This window comes from Nomascus leucogenys, chromosome 18 (assembly GCF_006542625.1).
Source record: "Nomascus leucogenys isolate Asia chromosome 18, Asia_NLE_v1, whole genome shotgun sequence".
NCBI lineage: Eukaryota > Metazoa > Chordata > Mammalia > Primates > Hylobatidae > Nomascus > Nomascus leucogenys.
The window spans coordinates 27,882,764-27,897,175 of NC_044398.1; the positions used below are offsets into that span (position 1 = coordinate 27,882,764).

Sequence of the window (14,412 nt, forward strand, 5' to 3'; positions counted from 1 at the left end):
GTCAGTGGCCGGCTGCGCTGCTGCCTCCAGCCAGCTCTACTGTGCTGGACAGTCAAGCGTGAAGTTTCAAGTGAAGTCACTCTCTCCACCCCCAAGAGAGAAAAGTCACGGAGTACCAGTGCCCCCGGACCTGGAATTTTTCTCAGCCCTTTACAAATGCCAGGAGTTGAACTGAGGACATCATGCCCTCCACTCCACTAGAAACAACAGCATATTTCTCCCACAGTCAAGCCACATTAATTTTTTAAAATAATAAAAACAAAACAATGCCAGGATAACAGCATAAAGAGGCCTTAACGATCATTTAGTCAAACCGCCTCATTTCACAGTTACGAACAGTACAGCCCTGTGACAAGGTCATCAAGTTCGCTCGAAGAGCACAGCTCGGTCCTTCCAGGCCGGGGGGCATCTTCCACACAGGCAGCCTGCAAATCAGAGCCCATGGCTCCAGACCAGCCATTCTCAGTGTGCTCCATAGACACCGGTTCTGCATGGAGCTCCATTACCCCTAAAAAAGTATATTATCTGATGACTTATGTTTGGGAAACTCTGCATCTTGGCCCCCTCTTGGAGAGTGTCTACTGCACAACACCACACTGAGGAGGCTCTGAGAAGTCCTGCAGCAGAGACATCTGTCTGGGTTCAACCTGGCAATGCTCAAACCTATTTATCCCCAAAGAGCACTTTTCATGTGAAACTGATACATGCCCCAGAAAACTGGTGATTCACAGGCACATCCTCTGCAAAACACTGTTTGAGGGCATATATCACATCTCTAAAGATGACAGAAGACACATGCCCCAGATAATTAACTTTCCTATTTGCTAGGTGGGTGACTGCCACAGAGGGGAGAGGAGCATGGCAGCGACCAAAGAAATAGGATGCTCAGAACACACCAGTATTTATTAAGTATTGTGCAGAGCAGTTAACACGGCAGACCTGAGATTTCTACACGCTCAGAAAGGCCCACTTGCAAGGCTAACCACTGAATGGTGCCCGTGAACCCGAAGGTAAACAGGGATGTTCAGATGGCAGGACAGAGCCACGATTCCCAAGACAGATTCAGCGTCAAAAAAAAATGTTTCCTGGTCAGAAGCATTTTTTGATTGAAAAAGCACAATAACTCATGCTGTTCTCATCCCCTGGCGGTGGCTGGGAACCTTATAGGACCCATTTGCCCCCGGCCCACCATGGCCCTAGCCCTACCTCCTCAGGGAGAGGGCACACTGGTGCTGCAGCTGGATGGCCGTGTCCCTCTGCTGGGTCAGCATCTCTGTCTGCTTCAGCAACCGCTGGTTCTCCTCCCCTAGTTGCTCCAGGCGGCTCAGGTCTGCGTTGTGGATGGCGACTTTCTCACTGTACCTCTTCCGAAGGGCGTCATAGTCCTTCTTGACCACCTCCAACTTGTCCATGGCCGTGTCATACAGCTTGTTGAGAATCTCGGATGACCCGTTGTGCTTCAACACCTGGAGACCAGACAGTTTCACTTACCAAGGGTCTGGGGGAGGTGGTGGAGGAGACCTGGGATCCCACTCTCATTTTTGTCTATCTGAGGGTGAGACTGATTGCAAGGGGCGGGGGTCACCCTAAGGCTTTTGAGAGTCTTGAGGTCCAATTCTCCAGGCCGTGCAGTCACACTGGGCTGATTCATTTAGATTCACTCAGTCACAGGTATTTACTAAGTATTGCGCAGAACAGTTAACACAGCTGACCTGAGATTTCTATATGCTTAGAAAGGCCTGCTTGCAAGGTTGACGCTACTGAATGGTGTCTAGGAACCTGAAGAGTAAACAGTTCTCTAGGCTGATGTAAAACTTTTCTTCCAGTGATACAAGCAGCTCTGGTACTGAGCCTGTACAAACAAAGTGGCTTATGCTGAAACCTGCTTTCTTCTGGGAGTCCAGAATCTGGGTACATGCTAGGCAGGGGTTCCTACATGACCAGCCCCCCAGTAAGACACTTGGGCACTGAGTCTCTAATGGGCCTCCGTGGAGGCCAGCGCTTCTTGTGTGTTGCTGTGATTCCATGCTGGAGGAATTAAGTGCAGCCGGTGAAACTCCACCAGGAGAGGACTCCTGGAAACTCAGGCCCAGTTTCCCCTGGACTTTGCCTTACACACCTTTCCCCCTTTGCCGACTTTGCTCTGTGTACTTTTGTTGTAATAAATGTCAGCCATTGAGTATAATTACATACTGAATCTTGTGAGTCCTCCCAGAAAGTCATATAGCCCAGAATCAGGTTATGTAAATCGGACCTAAAGACTCTCAAAAGCCCTAGGGTGACCCTCAATGGTGCAGGGTCCCCCTGCATCCCATGCAAGTAGCTAATGTGTCTAGCACTGTTCTAGGGGCTGGTGATGCCAGACAGGACAGAAAGAGGCTGTGCTCTGTGGGCCTTTTATCCTAATTTGGAGGGTGTGGACACACAGATAGGCCAAATAAAGTAACTTCAGAGCAAGGTAAGAACTATCAAGAAAATAAAAAATAAAACAGAATAATGGGCTGGAGAGAGCCATCTGAGCAGCAGAGTGGAGGGCTGTGAGGGAGGCTAAGGCTGAAGATGCTTGTTGAAGAAGGTGACTTCAGAATTCAGAGGCAAATGAAGAAGAGCAGCGAGAGCACACCGGGCAGAGGGGAGGGCAGGGGCAAAGGCCCAGAGGCAGGGCCTGCGGCGTGTTCTAGGGACAAAGAGAGGGGCAGGGTGGAGTCGCAGGAGCCCAATGCACAGGGGGAGGTGGCTTCAAAGGGGACCTGGAGAAGTGGGCATGAGCATGCGGGTGGCCATGGCCACAGGCCTCACAGTGAAGACTGTCTCCTGAGTGAGACAGGAAGCTGTGGAGGGTTTTAAGCTAGACAGCATTCTACTCTAAATGACAGGCACTAAAGTTCATTTGGGGTGCTGTTATAGAGAAAAAAACAAACCAAGAAGATGAGTTAAGAGGTCGCCAGGGGGGCTGCTGGCTTCGGCTAAGCACCTCATGGGATCTGAGCCCTGGGGTGAGTCACTCCACCTCTCTGGGTTTCAGCTTCCGGATTCCTCAAATGCCAAGGCTAGACCAGGAAAGCTCGTCTGGCCCTTCCAGCTCCAACAGCCGAGGAATCCCCTGGCTCATTCAGTGGGAGCCTGGGTTATCAAGTGTTTGCAGCCTAGAGAACCAGAACCTGGGACAATGGAATATTCCCTTTGGAGTTAGGGTCAGCTCTCAATAAACACGAAAAACACAAAAAGCAAAAGAGGGCTTAATTTAAAAGTCAGACTCATAGCAACAAGAAAGTAAGCTCCTCCCTCTAAGACCTAAGCATTAGATTCTAGGACTGTAGACTCTTAGAGGAAGTCAAGGAACAGGGAGAAATGGAGGGAAGAAGGGAAGGAAGGAAGGGGAGGAGAAAGGGAAAGAGAGAGAGAGAAAGAGGGAAGAGAGGGAAGGGAGGGAGAGAGGGAGGGAGGATTGGTTCATTTCAGGCTCGTTCTTTTTCCTTTATTTATTTTTAAAGCAGAACATTTTCTTTCAAGGGAAATCTTACTAGTATACCAAAAATATATAACTTATTTTAAAAAGCAGTACACAGGTATCTCAGGCAGTCAAAATCTTCACTGTTTTGTAAAATGGCATCACTGTTGCAAAACAGGAATGCACACTGAGAAACAGAACCTCACTGACAGTGCCCACTCTACATCTAAAATTTTTCTTTAAAAAAAACAAACCTGGCCAGGCACAGTGGCTCATGCCTGTAATCCCAGCACTTTGGGAAGCCGAGGTAGGCAGATCACCTGGGGTCAGGAGTTTGAGACCAGCCTGACCAACATGGTGAAACCTTGTCTCTACTAAATGTACAAAAATTAGCTGGGTGTGGTGGCAGGCACCTGTAATCCCAGCTACTTGGGAGGCTGAGGCAGGAGAATCACTTGAACCCAGGTGGCGGAGGTTGCAGTGAGCCGAGATCGCGCCATGGCACTCCAACCTGGGTGACAAGCGCGAGACTTTGTCTCAAAAAAAAAGAATGGGCTCACCCATGACCATACCTGGTCAATGAAGGACACTCCTGACATCTAGTCAACCAACGCCTTCTACCCATGTCTGGAAAGGTCCAGCATCTAAACTGGATTGCCCTGATTGGTGAACAATACCTCAAAAATGCCAATTAAAAATTACTTCAGGCCAGGCGCAGTGGCTCACCCCTGTAATCCCAGCACTTTGGGAGGCCAAGGCAGGCAGATCACAAGGTTGGAAGTTCGAGACCAGCCCGGCTAACATGGTGAAACCCTGCCTCTACTAAAAATACAAAAATTAGCCGGGCGTGGTGGCAGGCACCTGGAATCCCTGCTACTGAGGAGGCTGAGGCAGGAGAATTACTTGAACGTGCAGTGAGCCAAGATTGTGCCACTGCACCGCAGCCTGGGTGACAGAGCAATACCGTGTCTCAAAAAAAAAATTACCTCAAATGTTTTACTCTCTAAACATCCCCTAAGCCAAGTGAGAACCCCATTGGCTCCAAATGAGTCTGGTTTGCTGGGGAACAAAGGAGGCTGCCATTGCCTGAGTTCCCCACAAGGTGGCAGCCGCGGGGAGACGAGCCAACACTCTCCTGCAGCAGCTTCCCGCCTTCTCAGCTCAGAAACAAACTCATTCTAAAGGCAGCCTTGAAATGACACAAAGCCCGGTTCTGGGCGGTAGCCCGCAGAACCCACCTCCACCAGTGCACAGCAGAATCAGGAGTCTATACCATGGTTTGGCCTCTTTGCAGTCCCCTGAACGGCTAACCTTGAGGGGCCTGGATCCGGGCCTGTGTGACAATCCAGGGACGTTTCAGGGCCATGTGAATCAGGCTGCCAGCAAGAGCCATGAGAGTGGGCCACAAATTCCCAGTGCGACACGGTGGGTCAGGGAAATCCCAGCGCAGACCTCGAGGTCCTTTCTGCTGCTCCCCCCAGCCTTCATAACATGGTAGGATACTCGGGTCAGAAGACCGAGAGAGAGATCAGGCCCCATATTGCTTGCTTCCACCACGATGACCGCCACCCTTAGCCCACTCCATAAGTGAAAGCTCCTTGGGATAGGGTCGTGCTCACCACGAGCTACTCCGCCTCCCTGCAACTCCTAACCTCCGGTTCTCACTCTAGCCTTGGAGTCAAACAGAATAACCTGTTCCCACAGGGCAGCATCCAGATACTCTAAGAGGCTCGCAAGCCCCCAAACACCTCTCACCCTTTCTCTACAAACAGGACTCAGCGCCAGGCCTGTGCTATGTAACCAACAGCCTCTGAACAAAGCTGGGGAACCAGGTCACGGTTAACTCCAGAGAATCCAAAAAACTAAATCTATTGGTCTAGAATTTTTCCCTCTCACCATTAGAGGATTATGTTCTTGGTAGGTATTTCCACATGCACGTGCACACACGAGTGCACACACACACACACTTAACTACAGTTAAATGTTTAGCTTCCCAGCAAAAGCTAATGAAGAGAGAACATTTAAATTTGGCCCAGAATTCTAAAATTAAAGTGATCATAGTTCACTGCAACCTCAACCTCCCAGGCTCAAGTGATCCTCCTGACTCAGCCTCCCAAGTAGCTGGGATCACAAACACACCCCACCACACCTGGCTAATTTTTTATTTTTTGTAGAGATGGGGGTCTCACTATGTTGCCCAGGCTGGTCTTGAACTCCTAGACTCAAGTGATACATCCACTTTGGCTTCCCAAATTGCTAAGATTACAGGTGTCAGCCCCTGAGCCTGGCCTGAGAGTCAACTTCTCACTCAGGCAGGCAGCAGTCTTTAGAGACGATGCCCCTCCAGCCTGAGCACAGGACAGTTGGCCTATGAGTTCAAGGGGCTTAGGAGAAACGGGTGGAAGTTGCACAGGGGAGGCACAAAGACAGCCATAGTCTGAGCTGTTCCCAGCAGGGAGGCCAGGAAGAGACCAACCCTCCTACCTGTACCCTACACTGGTCAGAACACTCCTCTGTGGGCTTCTCTGTAAGGGATGCCCTTCAGCCACCAGGAAACCCCTCTCCTGCTTCCTTCCTCCAGGCCCATCAAAGGGCATTCATTCAGGATACCTGGGACAAGAAAATCGACTTTCATGAATTACAAGAGAAAGTATATTTTAAAGACAGGGGAAAGGGCAAGGAAGAGGAGAGAGAAGACTCTCGGGGTCTGAGAGATTTCCCAAATAGATTGGCAGGACCTAGGAGAACATGTGCACTGCCCTGGTCCCAGGAATTCTACCTGTAAGGCTCAAACTTCAAAACGTGTGTGCAAAAGAGCACAAAGACATGTGTGTCCACTGAAACATGGTTTGTAAACACGGGAAGATGTTGACCACCAAGACGCTCCCAGAATTCGATTAACACCTGACAGACAACAAAACAAGCAAGGACCCTTTTGGATGTGCAAATTCACAGAAAATGTAAGGAAACCCATGACATATTGTAGGATTTTTTTTTTAAGTAGGTTTCAGGGAATAAAAAATAAAAGTATATGGGTATTAAATGTGACATTAAAAAAAAAATCTACAAGGATACACATCCATCCCAAGAGTTTACACAGAGGATGGTCATTTCCACAAAGCTAGGCTGGGTCTGAGGAGGTGGGTGGCTGCCCACATTGGTTGAAGATTTTTTTTCTATTTTAACTGAAGAATACGCACTATTTTAGTAAAGAAAAAAAGATGCAGAAACACCCTCTACTTAGATTCCCCAACCAAGCCTTGTCAGGGTCTTCTGGGCATTCTTGACACAGCCTAGAAGAATCCAAGAAGGCGCACTCGGACTGCCCAAACCCAGAGATGGGGATGCCAGGCAGAGGCCCTCCCCAGCAAAACACACATACAGACAAAACACCTGTGTGCTGCTCTCAACCACGGCGCCCCTCCCCCAGGGCTGCCTCATTTCCTCTGAGATAAATCATGCAGAGGGCCAGGAAGCCCCACAAATCCCTCAAGCAAACATGCAAGTCAAACAGCACCATTTACCCTGCAAGGGCCTCTTCAAGTTTACAAGGCGTGGGAGGAACCCGGCAACAAAACTGCCCTTGTCCAGAGAGGTTGACCCTTGCCCTTGGGCCCAGCGGGGAACAAGCCTGTGGCCATCCCCATATCCCCGCTTCCTCTGCTGCTGGCCTACTGCCACCTGGGCATCCCACAGCCAGGCATCCACCCCACGCCTGACGAAGGCAAGAGGGCCCAGGATGCCGGGATGCAGGGCTGGCCGCCCAGCAGCTCTGAGATGCTCCCAGCCCTGCTCCCTGTGGCAGCCAGGCCTCTTCTCCTGGTGGGGTCTGGAGGTGGTGTTTGCTGAGAGGCACTGGTCCAGCTGAACTGACCTGGGGGACCCCAATGACCAGGATGCATCCCTACCCCCGCCCCTGCTGCCAAGGACCACAGAGGTAGGAAAAAGAGAGCAGGGAATGGGCTGCAGGGTGGGGGAGGAAGACCCTCCCCTGTGAGACAGACAGGAAAGGGAGAGGGGGACGGGGGTGGGAGGGACGCCTCAGTCTGAATGTCTGTAAAGCTGAGCAGGTGCTCAAGAAAGTCAGAGAATGGGAGGCAAGGAAACTTTACGCTTCTTGAGGGCAGAGTCCTCTTTCTAAAAAACATTTTTTTCAATTAAACAATTTCTTGTAGAGATAGTCTATGTTGCCCAGGCTGATCTTGGACTCCTGGAATCAAGGGATCCTCCTGCTCCTTCTAAAGTGCTGGGATTACAGGCGTGAGCCACTGTACCCAGCCTGGATTTCTCTTTTTATGACAAGGTGAAATTCTGAGTCTTTTTTTTTTTTCCTCTCTGAGTTATAATTTACATACCACATAAAGTGTGCAATTCAGTGTTTAATATATTCACAAGGGTATGAATCCACAAAGTTGTGCAGCCACTACCACTATCCAATTCCAGAACATTTTTATCACCCCAAAAACAAACCAGTACCCATCAGCAGTCACTTCCCAAACCCCAAGCCCAAGACAACCACAAATCTGCTTTGTGTCTACATAGATTTCCCTGTTGTGGACATTTCTTGTACCTGGAATCATAGTTTGCGGTCTTTTGTGGCTGGTTTCTTTCATTGGCTGTCATGTTTTTGAAGTTCATCCACATTATAGCACGGATCAGTACTGCATTCCTTGTTATGCTGAATAATATTCCATTGAATGGATAGATCACATTTTATTTATCCATTCATCAGTCAGTGGACCTTTGGGTTGTTACTGGTTTGGGGCTGCTATGAATATTCACACCTCAAGTTTCTGTGTGGATGTATATTTTCAGTTCTCCTGGGTGCACACCTAGGAGTGTCGCTGGGAGGTCACCTGTTAGCTCTGTTTGAAACAGTTTTTTGAGGAATCACTCGGCTGCCTTTCACAGTGGCTGTATCATTTATTCCCACCCACAATGTATGCAGGTTCCAATTTCTACACATCCTGGATGAGGCAGATTTAAACCCAGACTTGACAGGATTAGAATAATATCATTAACGACCACAACACTGACTGAGCGCCTCATACACACGGGCATGCGGCGCCAGTGCCTTCCAGGCAGTGTCTTCATGACAGCCATATAGGCCAATTCTGCTGCACTGAGATGTGCCAACCTCACACTTTCTAGCAAGGCTGTGGGGCTTCCCTTGGACCGAGGTGGAGCCACATACACCTCTGAAATGATGACTATCTCAAGGAAGTATAGAATCCAAACTAAACCCCAAGGCAAAAGGTTACCTCAGCCAAGTGTAGACCAAGAAGAACAAACTGCCAGCAGGCAAAACAGCAAGAAAACAAAGCACACGGCAGGGTGCAGGTGAAGGCCGGGAGGGGCCGCCTGCCCTCAGGTGGGGGAAGTTACCACGCGCCCCAGGGCAGATAAGGGGCTCGAACCCTTAGAGGGCCATCCCCTCGGGCAGCTTCCTGGGAGCTTTGTTTCGAAACAGTACCGCCATCCTTACCTGCTTCACATGCAAGATGCCTCCAAAGGATTTCTTCTGAGGTTAAAAATATTTTTGCCTCTTTAGAAACTGAAAACCTACAGTCTTTAAATCTGTTTGCTCTACGAAGCTCCACTGACATGCACAAGGAACGGTCCCTGCAGGGGGAATGGGTTGTGGGCAGTACTGACCAGAGCTAGCACGGCACTTTCTACTCTCTCATTTCATCCTTAGAGAAATGCTCTAAGAGGACCACCCCCACCTCCTGAACCTATAAAGTGTGGGAAGGGTGTTGTCGCAGCTTCTCTGAGCCATGCAGCAGGTGCGAGAAGGGACAGCCTTCCTGCTGCCGGCTTTCCATTACCAAGGCTCAGTCAAGACCTATGGGCTAAATACCAACCTCTGCCCCAGTCACTGGGCCTGACCTTACACAACCGATTCCCCTAATCAGAGGGCACACAAAAAATACCTCTAATAGCTCCAAGTATATCCATCTTAGGGTCCCTTGCTGAGCCTGCCCTGGTTACTCCACATAAAACCTCAGTCAATATCGGAGAAAGGAAAATAAACAGCAAGTTTTTCAACAGAAGCAAGTTTTTCAACGGAATACGGTTTCATTGGAATATGGAATACTCCTTTGATCTAAACAATTAAACCTTAAAGCCATTAGGCAAAGCAGAGCAAGACAAGGACCTACACTGAGGCAGGTCGCCCCAGAGGGGATATCATAGCTGGCATGGAATGAGGAGTGGGTCCTGGCATGGCATGAGGAGACCAGGCCTGACAGAGAGAAGACATGGGGTGGAAGAGCCCACAAAGGGTCAGGAGGGGATGGGAACGGGATGGGGGACTGCAGAGGGTATGGGAGGCAGCTACACATGGGGGATTGACCAAGTAAACAAATTAAGAATAACAGGAATCGACTGGGCATGATGGCTCACACCTGTAATCCCAGCACTTTGGGAGGCCAAGGTGGGTGGATCATGAGGTCAGGAGATCGAGACCATCCTGGCCAACATGGTGAAACCCTGTCTCTACTAAAAATACAAAAATTAGCCAGGTATGGTGGCATGTGCCTGTAGTCCCAGCTACTAAGGAGGCTGAGGCAGGAGAATCGCTTGAACCCAGGACGCAGAGGTTGCAGTGAGCCAAAATCACATCACTGCACTCCAGCCTGGGCGATAGAGTGAGACTCCGTCTCAAAAAAAAAAAAAAGAATAATAGGAATCACATTTTTCACTGTTTTTCTGTTTGTTTGAGGAGGAGTCTCGCTCTGTCACCAAGGCTGGAATGCAGTGGCGCAATCCTGGCTCACTGCACGCTCCGCCTCCTGGGTTCACGCCATTCTCTTGCCTCAGCCTCCCGAGTAGCTGGGACTACAAGCACATGCCACCATACCCGGCTAATTTTCGTATTTTTAGTAGAGACAGGGTTTCACCATGTTAGATGGTCTCGATCTCCTGACCTCGTGATCTGCCTGCCTCGGCCTCCCAAAGGGCTGGGATTACAGGTGTGAGCTACCACGCCCAGCCTTGTCACTGATGTTTTTAAAGGAAGTTACAAAAATAAAAGAAGTGGAAACCAAAATGAACCTGTGGTCTTGGATTAGAACTGAAAGTGTCAATGTGAACTCATGGCTTTCAATCTACATGTCTGATATAGAAATAAAGATATATATATGTGTATGTATATGTGCCTGTGTGTATGTGTACACTTAGCTACTCCCTACTTCTTTCCACTGAGAGGGCCGGGAAACAGTGCTAACTGAAGCTACAAGCACATCCAGCACTTGGTTGGCTGTTTTTTTTTTTTTTTTTTTTTTTAGAGACAGAGTCTCACTCCATCGTCCAGGCTGGGGTGCAGTGGCGTGATCATAGCTCACTATAACCTCAGATTCCTGGGCTCCAATGATCCTCCTGCCTCAACCTCCTAAGTAGCTAGGACTACAGGTGTGCCACCATGTCCAGCTAATTTTTTTTTTTTTTTTTTGTAGAGATGGGGTCTTGCCATGTTGCCCAGGCTCATCTCAAGCAATCTCTCACCTTGGTCTTCCAAAGCGCTGGGATCACAGATGTGAGCCAACGTGCCCGGCCCAGCATTTACTTCTCAATACTATTCTCCATTAAAAGGAATGAGGACTACTTGGGAGAAATGGCCAGTCTCCAGGGGCTGGGCCTACCTGCTGCTGCTGGGCACGGAGGTCACCGATCTCCTTCTGGTCCTCCTCATGGAGCCGCTTCATGTCCTCCCACGACTGCTGCAGCAGGTTTCGCTCCCGCAGTAGCTGCCCATTCTCCCGCCTCAGCATGTCCACGTCATCCTTCAGCCGAGTCTGGTCACTCAGGAGCCGGCTGTGGAGTGTGCTGAAACACCCGGTACATGCTCAGTGAGCCCCAGCCAGCCCCTCACACCTCGCCCCACCCCAGGGCATCACCAGCCTCAGGTCCCAACACTTCCTGTAGATACAGCGGACAGAAGCCAATGGCAGCTAGGTCTGCAGCACTCAGAGGCAAGCCAAAACCTGCTAACAGCCCAATTTGAGAAACATCCAAATTACCACTTACAAACCTGACACCAAAAAGGGCACATGTATCTCCAGGGAAGGGAGACAGGCCCCTCTGGTACAGACCTAGTGCCTCCAAATACTGGGGCCTGGGCAGATATCAGCAGGTGGACAGGCAAAGACCCTCAGGGGGGTGCTGGGAGACCAAAGGGAAACACCCCTTGGGCCTATCCTACAGGAAGAAGCTGCAGTAGGGCCCCTAGACAGAGACCCAGAGGCCTGCCTGACCCCTGCTACATGTTCTGAATCACTTTCCTGTCTGCCAGGTCTCTGAAGCTGGCAATAAGATGTGAAGGATTAATAGCCTTGTTTTACACTTAGGAAAACTGGGGCCCAAAGGCACAAATCCACTTGCTGTAGGCAGACTGCTTGCTGCTTGCACAGGGACGGGACTAGAACCAGAAACCCTGGCTACTAAGTCCAGAGAAAAGAAGGGCAAAGGCAGCTGTCTGTGGGTGTTGGGGGCCCTGGCCAAGCAGGCCTCACTCACTGGTAGAAGTCAGTCTCCTTGGCCACCTCCTCACACCTCTTCAAGGCATTGGTGTGCTGGTTCTGCAGGCTCTGCAGGTCTGACATGGCTCGCACGCACTGGATCTTCAGCCTCTCATAGTCAGGATTCAGCCTGTGGTAGGGCCTGGCCCAGAGAGAGAATGGCCCCATGAACACAGGCCCCAGGATTCACACGGACGGGGAAGCCAGGTCCTGGATTAGGCCAGCCCAGTGGTTCCCCAATACTGGTCTTCTATGCACCACACACACCTGGGTGTTTGTTAAACTCAGATACCCTGGCCTCACTCAGACCCACAGAATCAGAATCCCCAGGATGGAGGGAGCCGTGGTTGCCTGAGCTCTCTGCATGGGCCTGGAGAGCTGAGAAGGTGCCAACTTGTTCTGTAGGAACTCCCAGGAGTCTGTACAACAGGTCTGAGTCCACCAGAAACCTGTGATGAAATGTCTCTTCTCTGTAGGCTCGGCGTGGTGGCTCGCACCTGTAATCCCAGCACTTTGGGAGGCCGAGGCAGGTGCATCACTTGAAGCCAGGGGTTTGAGACCAGCCTGAGCAACATGGTGAAACCCCACCTCTAGAAAAAAATACAAAAATTAGCCTGGCGTGGTGGCATGTGCCTGTAGTCCCAGCTACTCAGGAGGCTAAGGTGGGAGGATCACTTGAGCCCAGGAGGTTGAGGATGCAGTGAGCCGAGATCACACCACTGCACTCCAGCCTGGGCAACAGAGAGGATCCTGTCTCAAAAATAAATAATAAATAAATAAAAATAAAATATTAAAGAAATTTCTCCTCTCTTTAGAACAGTGACTCTCAATCTTGGGTACACATTAAAATACCAATGCCCAGATCAATTACATTAGCATATCTGAGGGTAAGACCCAAACGTGAGGATTTTTTAAAAACTCCCCAGGGGATTCCAATGTGCAACCAAGGTTAAGAACACTGGCCATGAGCAGTGATCTCAGAGGGGGTTCCCAGACCTGCAGCACAATATCACCTGGGAACTTGTCACAAATAGACATTCTCAGGCCTAGCCCCAGCCCCAGCCCTCCTGAGTCAGGTGTTCTGAAGGGAGGGAAAGAGAGGCAATGATCTGTGCATTAACAAGCTCTGTGGATGATTCTGGTGCATGCTCAAGTTTGAGGACCCTTTTTCTAGAGCAGAGGTCAGCAAACTTTTTTTGCAAAAGGCCACACAGTAAATACTTTAGGCTTTGCACACTACATAGTTTCTGTTGCAACCACTCAATTCCGCCTTTGTAGCAGGAAAGCAGTCATAGACACTTTGTAACCAATGAGCATGGCTGTGTTCCAATAAAACTTCATTTATAAAACAGGCAGTGGGCCGGTGGGCCATAGTGTGCCAACTCTCATGTCCTAGCACATCCACGTCTTCACTTATCCTGCCTTCGGGCCAACTGACTGAGGGGCATATCCTCATGAATACAAGCTCAGGGATCAGGCTCTGCAGCCCTAGCATAATCCCAGAGGCACAGACCCTTGCTCCTGAAGGAAAGAGGTGAAATTGAAGTGTTTACACCAAGCCCCTCTCCCCTCCAGACCTCTACCAGCATGGCAGCTAAAGGATAAACCACTCTCTGGCCCTCCTCCTTCCCAGAAAGTCCTCTTAGATCATGCAGGTAGATAAAGACTCCCTCTGCCCCACCCTATGGGCCACCGTTCCCTTTTATCTACCTCTAAATCACAACAAAAGCAGCAAAAATTTTCTTCAAAGCAACAAAGACACCAGGTAGAATGTGCTCTGTTTAAAACACATCATATGGGGCCAGACACTGTGGCTCACGCCTGTAATTCCAGCACTCCGGGAGGCCAAGGCAGGAGGATCACTGGAGCCTAGAAGCTCAAGACCAGCCTAGGTAACAAAGAAAGACCCTGCTGCTACAAAAAAGTTAAAAAAAAAAAAAAATTAGTTGGGCGTGGTGGCACACACCTACAGTCCTAGCTACCCGGAAGGCTGAGGTGGGAGGTTCACTTGAGCCGGGGAGGTCAAAACTACATTGAACCATGATTGTGCCACTGCATTCTAGCCCAGGCAACAGAGCAAAACCCCGTCTCAAAAAACAAATAAAACACATGCGTGGCAGGGAACAATTAATATGTTTACCAACCACATAAAGCTTCACTCAACTTAGGCAGGTCTAGGAGACAGTGGTAGGGACACACACACACACAAACACACACACAAGAGAGAGTGGTAGGGACACACACACACACACACACACACGAGCCGACTTTGCACACAAGCACACCACTATCACAGGCCTTGCCACATGTGGGATGGGGACCTGCCCCACAAGCCTACGGGTCCTGCCCCTGGGAAGCATTTCTGGACATGAGGTGGGGGAAAGGGGACACTCAGGCAGCGCAGCCTGGACCCCTAGAAGCTAGGGGTGTCTGCGGGTGACA

General features: G+C 50.0%; 1 protein-coding gene across 3 annotated transcripts in view; it reads right to left on the reverse strand.

The window, feature by feature from the left end:
• Positions 1-14,412, reverse strand: part of DLG5 (discs large MAGUK scaffold protein 5) — a 134,916-nt gene that overhangs the window by 52,578 nt on the left and 67,926 nt on the right. For 2 of the 3 annotated variants that reach the window (XM_030799260.1, XM_030799257.1), the window contains exons 4-6: positions 11,969-12,112; positions 11,095-11,278; positions 1,207-1,466 (exon numbers count right to left, since the gene is read on the reverse strand). In XM_030799260.1, coding sequence (XP_030655120.1) covers positions 1,207-1,466; positions 11,095-11,278; positions 11,969-12,112 — 588 coding nt within the window. The remainder of the gene's footprint in view (positions 1-1,206; positions 1,467-11,094; positions 11,279-11,968; positions 12,113-14,412) is intronic. The other variant, XM_030799258.1, reaches the window with a different exon arrangement.